The sequence below is a fragment of the Nicotiana attenuata genome, unplaced genomic scaffold (genome assembly GCF_001879085.1).
Source record: "Nicotiana attenuata strain UT unplaced genomic scaffold, NIATTr2, whole genome shotgun sequence".
Taxonomy (NCBI): Eukaryota; Viridiplantae; Streptophyta; class Magnoliopsida; order Solanales; family Solanaceae; genus Nicotiana; species Nicotiana attenuata.
Window position 1 is genome coordinate 216191 of NW_017670622.1, and position 11237 is coordinate 227427.

At 36.5% G+C, this 11237-nt stretch overlaps 1 protein-coding gene across 1 annotated transcript; it reads left to right on the forward strand.

Moving 5' to 3' along the window:
* Positions 1-5532: 5532 nt before the first annotated feature.
* On the forward strand, positions 5533-10260 carry LOC109241612 (glutamic acid-rich protein-like). Its single transcript, XM_019408375.1, has 8 exons — positions 5533-5939; positions 6035-6116; positions 6674-6766; positions 7554-7740; positions 8084-8220; positions 9378-9503; positions 9617-9731; positions 9818-10260. Exons 1-8 carry the CDS (start codon positions 5533-5535, stop codon positions 10258-10260), a joined length of 1590 nt encoding a protein of 529 aa, XP_019263920.1.
* The last annotated feature ends 977 nt before the right edge of the window (positions 10261-11237 follow it).

Here is an 11237-nt window from a genome sequence, read left to right on the forward strand (position 1 = left end):
ACTATTCCTGTTTCTTTCATGCATTCCCAGAGACAGTGTTGTATTTATTTCTTTTAGACCTTTATTTGTAGTATTCTTAGACCGTCTGTGAAACTGTGACACCAGTTCTGGGTAGTCGAGACTCAAACAGTTGTATTAGATATTCATGTTCAAATAGCCTATTGTTTTTGTTCCGCTTATGTTAAATTCCGCTGTTTAAATAATATTTTTTCGAAATTGTTAAAGAATATAAAATTGGTAAAAAGGTAAATTGTTCAAATAATTGGCTTGCCTAGGTCACATTAGTAGGCGCCATCACGACTTCCGAGGGTGGGAAATTCGGGTCGTGACAGAAATTAAGAGGCACTCCTGTTCACTTGTGCAAAAGAACAGGAAGGCACATGAAAGAAATGAATAAATACAAATACAAAGAGAGTATAAAATTGTTGGAGCCTTGAAGTAGACCGATCGAAATCATTAGAAGTTTAAAAAGTAGAAAATAATTGACCTTTCCCTCATACAAAAATTATGGCAATAATATGTAATATGGATTAAATACCAAATGATTTTAAATACCTAATGATTAAACTAAAAGGAAATACGTAAACAAAATGACCTCGCAAATTCTGTTTTCATAAAATCTCCATATATGGAATAAAAACAAAATTAGACATCCCTTCTTACCTGCAAAAAAAAAACACTGTATTTAGTCCTTTTCTCAGCCTTTTTTTTATAGAATAAAAATGTGCGGCACAACTTAAAAAAAATTGTGGAATAAAAACTTATTGGACATCTTCTAGGATGATTCTCGATTTCTTTATGAAAACACCATTCATCAAGCTAAGAAGACCCACCTAAGATGGCTTTCAATTTAAAAAATACATGAAAAGATTATCGTCGTAAAACACCAGAATGGAGGATTGTTGTTAAACAAATGTAGCAGAATCAGACCACTCAAAAGTGGATGATTGACAGAAGCTCTATCTACATAAAAAATTAACATACCATTTATGATTCTTCAATATTGTCTTCATTAGCTTAATTTATTACCGTTTCTATTGCCATAAATATAGCAATGAAGAGATCAACATTGTTTAAACTTTAATGCATTTAATCTCGCTAATATACTTGGTTATAAAGAAATACTCCCTCCGATCCACAGTAATTGACCAATTGCTTTTGGCACACCCATTAAGGAAATACAAAATTCTAAATAAAATAGTTAGTATGACTAAATTATCCTTAATTAAATGATGCAGCATACTTAATGTGAGGAGTAAAAGACTTTTTAGGGATACGTACATAAAAGTAATTTTGGAAAAAACAAATTGAATTTTTTCTTGATTATATAAATGGACACTTATTTTGAACCAAAATAAAAAAGCAAATTGGTCACTTATTGTGAATCGGAGGGAGTAGTAATTTATTTCTTGAAGTCGGTTATGAAATTGTAAAAGCTAGTTCTGATACATGTTTAGAAGAAATCAATTTTTGAAAAATGAAAGCTAACCATCAAATCAGCGAATACCTGGAGATTACAACTTAATCATTGAAGGCAAATAAATTGTGTCTTCCCGACGTTCCCGTACACCTAATTTATTTTGGTATAAGTTTATCATTAATTGAAAGGTTAGTTTACTTTTTTGGTACTAAGATATTGTAGGAGTAATATTCAAGGGAAGGGTTAAATGGTGATTCAAATTTTTATGAGCATTTTAGTTTTTTAACTTTAGCTTTAGGGGCTTCCCACTTATAAAAATAGCTAAAAAAGTTATCAATTACACATAACATTCAGAAAAATCTAGACATTTTTAATGGGTTATGATTAGAATTTGTTGAAAACACATAAATAAGACAATATATAAAATTTATGAAAAATTAAAGGTGATTTGGAGTGGCTTGAAGTCAAAATTTATAATTAAAATCGAGTAAAAAAATTTCTGTGACACTTGTATCTAACATGTATCTCACGCATAGGTATACATAAATATACATGGCATATATATTTAATACGCAAATGATACATGAGAATACACATCTCATCTTCTTTCACATCGAATTTGATTCAAATTTCAATTCATACCACCTAAAATCTCCACAAATCATCTCAAAATTGAGTTTTTAACTCCTTAAGATATTTTCAATATAATCCAATAATACCCAATCGGAACAAATCACTTACGTAGATTCAATTTTTTTTAACGCAAGGTGTAAAATTACTTCAATGGGTTTTATGGAAAAATCAATATTTCTGTTGACAAACACACATGTGTTACTTTCTTTTTCAGATTAAATTATACAAAATTAAACTGAAGAGGATGATGACATAAGCTCAAAAATGTAAGAACATGACTCAGTTTCAACTTGCTCAAGTATATATTTGCATGTCTTAGTTAATTTGCACCCCAATAGAAAGAAGATCATTTGATGATTTCTTTACTTCTTTAACAAAATAAATCTAATTGCCCCTATATATTTTTATTTTATACTCCCATTTTATTTTATACTCCCCGTCTCAAATAATCTGTTTTCTTAAAATAGTTGTATCAAATTATTTGTCATTTTAGAAGTTTAAGACTAAATTAATTTTTTTCTTTCTATTTTACCCTTAATATTAATTGTTCTTGAAAACTACAAATAACTCAATTATGAGTAAATATTAAATGAAAAAAAAATTATATCTTAAGATATAAATAAGGGTGAAATAGTCAAAAACCTTTTATATTTAATATTTTCATAAGGGACGTATAAAAAAAAAAAAATTTGAGATTGAGAGAGTACAAGATATAAGTAACAAGGCAAATCGTTCAAGGTTACGAGCATGGAAACATAATTTCCGACACAAAGATAATCTCTCAACTAGAAAATCTCTTGGAGTGTAACTTCAATATTAAAAGATAAGAAATAATTATGCAGTGATAAAAGTGACTTATGGGTTCTTGTTGTTTATATTTTGAGTCCCGAAAGTGGTCTTGTGCTTGTGTTTATGGTTTTCTGGTCGTTGAGTATTGAAGTTTTGATGATTAACAAAGTATGACTAAATTTTCTGAGAACCAGGCCCTCAAAGTAACTACTTAACTGTTTTGAAGAACCAGCTCCCCAGGAGCAAGAATCGGCTCCTCATGATTGATACTTGTACGCCCGTACAAGACAGTAACTTTATCTCAAAGTTACCCAGGTCCGTGTTTGGTGGAATATGGCTGCTATAAGTGATAAGGGTCGTTGCTCAAGAAGATACAGATAATTCAGTCCGAGACAAAAGTCCCAAAGCTTGTGGAATCCTTGGAACAGTAGGAGTCCTATCAAAGAGGAAGCTGACTATGAATAAGACTCCTAGAAGATCTCAAGTTGTGCTTTAAATAGGATCAACTTTGGACTTCTGAACTATCCTTTTACACATCAACTAAAGAGTTATAAATGGTTTACTTCTGTTGAGTACTTGCCTTGTATTCTTCCCGAGTCAATCTAGTAAATGTGTTTTAGGAAATTGAGTTGTAATCAAGTGTCATAAAAAATTAGTGAGTTGGAGTGAGTGTTTTGCTTTACAAGTTAGAGTAACTTGTGAATCAAATAGGAGTATTAGGAGTACTGGAGAGTATTTAATTACAGTCTTATAATTGATACATTTTGGCTCATTGTTCTAGTGGAGTTGGAGTTGAAAATGCTACGTGGTAAGTCGTGGTTTTTGCACCTTTTGAGCCGGGTGATTTTTCACATAAAAATTATTATGTTCATTTTATTGCTTGTTTTCTTCATGCATAAGGAACACGGTAAAGAACCAATTTCTTTGGTAATCCATACGGGCATTCAAACTAACAATTGGTATCAGAGGGGTTCTCTCATTTACACTGCTAACACTTCGAGAGATCTTGGAAGCAAGATGAGTGCTCTACCCGGAATTAATGAAGGACAATCAACTATAAGGCTACCCCTGTTCAATCGAAAATATTATAGTTGGTGGAAAGCAAGAATGGAAGACTTCCTGACAGCTGATGACTATGAACTATGAACCATAGTGAGCCAATGTCCTTTGATTCCTACTAAACAAAATGCAAAAAATGAAACAGTTCCTAAGGATCGCTCCGAATTTGTGGCAGTAGATTTCAGAATGATGGAGAAGAATGCAAAGGCTAAGAAAATCCTTATCTGTGGACTTGGTCCTGATGAGTACAATAGAATTTTCTGTGTGCTCTAATGCGAAGCAGATATGGGATGCACTCCAAACTGCTCATGAAGGAACAAACCAAGTAAAGAGATTAATGATTGAGCTACTCATGAGAAACTATGAGATTTTCTCCATGAAGGAGTCTGAGCCCATCCAGGATATGATGACTAGGTTCACTATAATAATCAATGAAGTGAAATCACTTGGAAAGGTGTTTACTTCAGAAAAGTTGGTTAGTAAAGTTCTAAGAATCCTTCCAGCTTCATGGGAATCAAAAGTCATTGCAATCTAGGAAGCCAAGGAATTGGACAAAATCTCACTTGATGAGTTGGTTGGAAACTTGAACTCATGAAATGAGAAAGATAAAACTTCGCAAGGAAGAGCCAAAGAAGGATAAGGCCTTGGTTCTTAAAGCGTCTGAGGATGATGAATCTGACTATGATGATCTTGATCTAGTAATGTTTGCCAAGTTCAAGAGGTTCATGAAGAATTTCAAAAGTGCATCCAAGAGAGAGACCAGTAGTAAGCCCAAGCAGATCGACAAAGCTAACTATGATGGGTGCTACAAGTGTGGCAAGCTAAATCACATGGTCAAGGACTACCCAATGTGGGAAATTGAGCAAAGGAAAGAACGAGCTAAAAAGAGAAATGGGAGAAGATGAGAGAAAATGGTTCCAACAAAGGAAATATCCTAGGCAAAGGATTTACTGAAGCAATGAAGCAGGCATTCTTGGTAGCATACTAGCACAAGAGGACAGTGGAAGTGATCAAGAGGAAGAAAATGAGGATGAGGCTATCAGTCTCTATGCTATGATTGATGAATACCAAGCTGTGAAGACAGAACCCCCAGTACAACTTGGAATGCACATTGGAAGACCTTCTTTGTTTGATGAACACCGTTATGATGAATGGAAGCTACGTATGGAAATATTTCTTCAGGCTACTGACTTTGACCTATGGGTAACTGTCCGTCATGGACCAATTCTCCCAACCAAATTGGATAGTGAAGGTAACAAGCGCAACAAAAGAGAAGAGGAATACGATGAGGAAGATCGTCAGCTAGTTCAGAAAAACGCTAAAGCAAAGGACTTGCTCTACAGAAGCCTGTCTAGAAACACTCTCCTTAGAGTGTCCTCTTTTATCTCTGTTCATGATATATGGAGGACCTTGGAAACTGACTTTGGAATGAAAACATCGAAGTGGTTTTGATGGCGATTGAAGAATCCAAAATAAAGGAAGAAGTGATAAGAATGATGGCCATGAGTGATTCAGAAACTGAAGATGAAGCAAACCAAGTAAGTATATTAGACTTGAAAGAAAATATTCATGCTATGTCCAAAAAATAACTGATGGCCATAGTTGTGATCTTAATGGATAAAATAGATAAAATGAGTACTAAAAATGATAAGCTAATAAGCAACAGTTCTTGTGTCAAACTTAATATCAAAGAGCGTGAATCCGATAAAGCTAGTTTAGAGAAACAAGTCAAAGACCTTAAGAACCAGGTTCTTGAGCTTACTTTTGAGAATGAGAAGTCTTCTCATATACATGGCAAAAGAAAAATGAGTGATCTGCAGGATAAGGTTGAAAAGGAATTAAAAATTGCTAATGATGATCTTTGTGATGTTGAACGTAGAAATAAAGTCCTGCATGAAAACCTAGAAAATGCTAATGAACTCTCTAGACTAAGCAAATGGCGTAGATCTTCTGATGCCTTGAATTGGCTGAGTGAAAATTGTACCTCTATCAAATTTGGAATTGGCTACAGAAAACCTATCCCTAAGTTTGACCTAAAGTATGTAGGAATTTCCTTTAATAACATGTGCACTCATTGTGGAAGAGTAGGACACTTTGAGACACTTGTCTTGCCTTAATTCATGCTCAGTTTAGAAACACCTTTGGTATTGCTAAAAATATGAAGAAGGAAGAGGAGCCAAAGGTTAATCCTCCTGTCCATACAAAGTGGATTAAGGTTAACAAGAAAATAACTTCTAATTCTCTCCCCTTCTGGGAAAGAAGGGATCTGATTCATCATTTTTCCAACAAAAAGGGACCCAAGCTTGTCTGGTTTCCCAAAACTAACTTGTGAATTTTGGTGTAGGCTAAGGGGAGAGGAAACAATTAGGACTGGTATCTAGAGAGTGGATGCTGAAGACATATGACTGGAGAAAAGAAAAACTTCCTCTCACTGACAACCTTCCAAGGAGGGAGTGTGTCATTTGGAAATGGGTAAAAGGGCCAGATAACAGGTATTGACAAGGTTGAAAAGTCACTCTCTCATGCTATAGAAGATGTGTATTATGTGGTAGGTCTTAAACACAATCTTCTTAGCATCTCTCAAATGTGCGACAAAGGAAATGAGGTAAAATTCTATTCTAAAATTTGCACCGTCACTAAGCTTGATACTGATAAAATTGTGTTAAAGGGTAAGAGATATAACAATGTCTACAAGATATCGATTATGTCACTTTCCCAGAGTGAGCACACATGCTTGAGTGTAGTGGAAGATGATCCACTGCTATGGCATAGGAGACTGGGACATGCCAGACTCTCTCAACTCAACAAGTTGACACCAAAGGACTTGATCCTTGGCTACCTAAAGTTGAGTTCACCTCTGACAAGGTATGTGATGCCTGTGTTAGAGGGAAATATGTTAGGTCATCCTTTAAATCTAAAAGGTTTTTTAGTACTTCTAAACCTCTGGAACTCCTTCACATGGACCTATGTGGACCAATGAGAATAAGAAACAGAGGAGGTAAGAGGTATGTGTTTGTGATTGTTGATGACTTCTCCAGGTATACCTAGACTTTGTTTTTGGGATCCAAAGATGAAACCTTTGATGTTTTTTGTGTATTTGTTAGAATGATTCAACATAAGCTAGGATGTATTGTTTTAAGTATAAGAACTGACCATGGAACTGAATTTGAAAATTCAAAATTCCATGAATTCTGTGGCTCACATGGAATTTACCATAATTTCTCTGCACCTAGAACTCCACAAAAATATGGGGTTGTAGAAAGAACAATAGATTCTTAGAAGACACGGGGAGGACCATGTTGATTGCCAGTGGACTACCTAAGAATTTCTGGGCTGAGGTAATCAATACTGCTTGCTACCTGCTAAATAGATGCATGGTCAAACCCATTTTTGAGAAAACTCCCAATGAGTTACTTTGAGGAAGAAAATCCAACATCACTCACCTGAGAGCCTTTGGTGTAAATGTTTTGTGCATAATAATGGGAAAGAAGCTCTAGGTAAGTTTGATGACAGAAGTGATGAGCGAATTTTCTTGGGTTACTCTCCATATAGTAAGGCCTATAAGGTCTTTAATAAAAGAACTATGTGTAGGGAAGAAAATATTCATGTTATTTTTGATGAATCTAACAATTTGGCTGAGAAAGGTCTGCAGGATGAAGATTATGACATAGGATTCATTGGTGATGGAGATACAAAGGAATCTAATGAAGATGGATCTGAAAACCACAAGGAAATTGATAATGATCATGAGGAACAAGAAGAAGAGAGAACTACTCTAACTACTGACCCGACTAATGAAGCCACACCTACTGAACCTGCTCCTTTCGGTCACTTCTCAGGTGAATCTTCTCTGGATGTACAGATCAAAACATGGAACCATTAAATCTCACATCCTCTTAAGAATATCATCTCTGATCCAAATGCATGGGTGCAAACCAGATCATCTCTAAAAATCTATGTGCAGTCACAACATTCCCTCACTATTGTACCTCACAGCAAGCAGACCTGATATAGTGTTTAGTGTGGGATTATGTGCAAAATTCCTGGCAAATCCCAAGGAATCTCACCTGAAAGCTGTCAAAAGGATACTAAGATATATCAAGGGGACCCCTGACCTCTATCTATGGTATCCTAGAGGGTATAGCCTTTATATAATTGGTTATGTTGATGCTGACTATGCAGGTTTTCATGTTGACAGGAAAAGCACTTCAGGAACAGCTCATTTTCTAGGTTCTTGTCTAGTGTCTTGGAAACCAAGAAGCAAAACTCAGTGGCCTTATCTACAACTAAGGCTTAATATGTGGCAGCAACATCCTGCTGTGCTCAATTGCTATGGATAAGATAATAGCTAAGGGACTATGGTATATTTGTTGATTGTGCTCCCATTTTCTGTGATAACACCTGTGCCATAAACATTGCTAAGAATCCATGTCAGCACAAGAGAACCAAGAATGTTTACATTAGACATCACTTTCTCAGAAACAATGTTGAAAAGGGGAATATCTCAATTAACTTTTGTAAAACTAAAGATCAAATTGCTGATATTTTTACTAAAGCTCTGAGTAGGGATCACTTTGAAAGGAATAGACAAGAACTAGGTCTAATCAACTTTTCCCACTAAGTTGAATCCCAACAATTGGATAGAAAAGGCGTAATAAGATGTAGATACTTAAGTACAATGAGTTTGATTCAGCTTTGTGCTTGTGTTAAGCTCACAAACTTGCTTGGAAAATCTGGCTAATAACTGTGTTGCATGATACTAATATGAAGTGCTGAAGCTTTATTGCAGAAACAAATAAGGAATTTTTAAGGAGTTGGTTCTTTGACTAAGGTATGTTCCATACTGTCTTAAGTCACTAGAACTTTATATCCTAAAATTATTGCTATACTCAGACATCTAATTTCGTTAGCATCACTTCCAATTGTCTTCTAGTCAAAGAGTAAGGGGGAATTCTAGTACAAGTAGAGAGCAATTACTCCTAAAATTCTAACAATCAAAGTAACCGTTATAAGATTCCCGTTAGAACTCAAATTCGGTCACCTTCTCCCTTCCAGTCAAATCAGGAGTAACGCCTTTAAAAGGCTTTTATGATCAGCTTCTCAGACCTCACTATTTCTCTCAAACTCTAAGCAAGAATCAAAAGCAATTTTCAAGAACTAATTCTCTCTTTCTCTTCTTCGAGTCTCTCATCTGATCACCATGCCTAAAGCTAGTCAAACACCCTCTAAAGGTAAATCATCAACTAGGGTTAAAGCATAACCCAAAATCATGAATCCCAAATTGAAGAAAAATAGCAAGCCATCATGAGAACCCACACCCACACCTGCTCCTTCTCCTTCGATATCCTCCACTATACCTACATCATCCCCTGTTCTTACTATTTATGCCGTTCCTATCATTCTTACCTCCACTCTATCCCCTCCTCTAAAAACAACTACCCATGCACCTGAGCTTCTTGCGAAAAATACCTCTAAGTTAACAAAGATCAAAGCCACTCCGAGAAAATCTATCCAGAAAGTGCCTGATCCTTCTACGCAGGGTGACACTGTAGCCAAGGAATCTGTGCTTCAAGGGGAATCAATGCTAGTCACTATTGATCAGGTATAACATCCTCCTTCCAAATTAGATATTTTTGGTGTCTGCTATAGATGTTGCACCCCTAGATACTCTCCCACCCATGAGTAAGAAGCCACCAGTGGAGATATTCACTGTAGAAAAGGTGTAGGGGTCTGGAGAAGGAGGTCGATACAACGACTATGGAGCATGTGGTTGAGGGGGAAGGAAGTAAAGAACCTGTGCAAAAGAAGGCTTCTGATGGCCTTTCGATTAGTTGGACTGAGGATGAGGAAGATGATGGGGTGAAAAAGAAGAAAAAGCTGTGAACAGTCATGAGGAATATGATGCTCAAAACATAGCCAATGAAGAAGAAAAGAGTGAGAATGAGGGAACATCTGGAGGTGAGAAGGAGAGTGATACAGAGGATAAGACAGGTGAACAAGCTAATGATTTTGTAGAAGAAGAAAATCATAGTGAAGAAGAGGAGGTTTTTGAAAGTAAGGATAAGGATCAAGAAAAAGTAAGTGAGAGTGAAGGAGGTGCTGAAGATAGTGAGGAAGAAGAGGGGAATGTGAGTGAGGAATCAGAAGGTTCCATGACAATTGGAAAGAATGTCATAACGCCTTCAGAAGAAACTGGTGAAGAGACAAGGGCTCAAGAACCTGGGTCTCTATTAACTCCTTTCACTGGAGATGAAGAAGTTAGCAGTGATAAAGATGATGTGCCACTATCTGAGGTAGGGAAGAAATCCAGGAAGACCCATGTGAAAGCTACAAAGTCAGTAGTCTCAACAAGGAAATGAGTGGTTCCTCCTGCCAGAACTCCTCTCAAAAGTAGTAAAAATAAAGGGTGTTGATGCACAAATCTTTTAAAGAGTCTAGAAGTGCAAAGAAGCCAAAGAATAAGGTTTCAATTGTGGAACCTGTTGTTGAGGTGGATGGAGAAGATGAGTCTGACTCTGCCTTGCCAGCAAAGTCTGCTACACTAAAGAAAAAGGGTGCCAGATTCACCAAACGTGCTACCTCTTCTGCAAGGGCCAGTAGAGGTAAGACAAGAAAGAATGTGCCAGCTGCAGTTGATCGACTCACAGAGTTCAGGAACAGAAAAGTGCGTAATGGGAGTATTTTTGTGAACAACGATAAGAAGGGGATGGCTCAACTGGTTGAAAAACTTGAGCTACAGGGGTGGAAGCACATGTTTGTCAAAGCTTTCCCCCCTATATGTGTTCCTATTGTGGTGGAGTTCTATGCAAAATTTCAAATTTGATGGGAAGGTAGTCAAGAGTAAGGTAGGGGCTTTGACATGGAGTTTGATGCTGGGGAGCTGGGGATGCTTCTGAATATCTCTTCCTTAGGATTTGAAATTACTTGAAGAAGAAGTGGCCAACCATAACAATGATGTTGACACTGGCATTGTGGTCACCAGGAAGTTCTCCCAAAATTTTGAACTAGATGCTCCCCAGAAAGTGTACAAGACTGATTTGACTCCCTTCCATAAATTATAGTTTCATTTTGTTAATTCCTACATTCTTTAGAGATATGAGAGAAGGCATGAAGCTACTCTGTTGGACATGGCTGTGATGGAGCTGCTTGCCACTGGTAGACCTATCAATCTTCCTAGCCCGATGATTTAGCACATGGCAAGAGCTGCAGATACTTCCAAACCCAAGCATGCTATGCCATATGGTTTCATGTTGACTGAGTTGTTTGACAAGCTCAACATTGCCTTACCTGAGCTTAAGTTTGGAAACCACAATGACGTTTTGGATGCTTTTACCCT

Excerpts from the sequence above, each read along its gene's own strand:
- LOC109241612 (XM_019408375.1), top strand. The coding sequence starts at position 5,533 with ATGAGTACTAAAAATGATAAGCTAATAAGCAACAGTTCTTGTGTCAAA. Across the intron at positions 5,940-6,034 it reads ATCCCTAAGTTTGACCTAAA|AAACACCTTTGGTATTGCTA; the intron begins GTATGTAGGAAT and ends TGCTCAGTTTAG. Across the intron at positions 6,117-6,673 it reads TCCATACAAAGTGGATTAAG|GAGACTGGGACATGCCAGAC; the intron begins GTTAACAAGAAA and ends GCTATGGCATAG.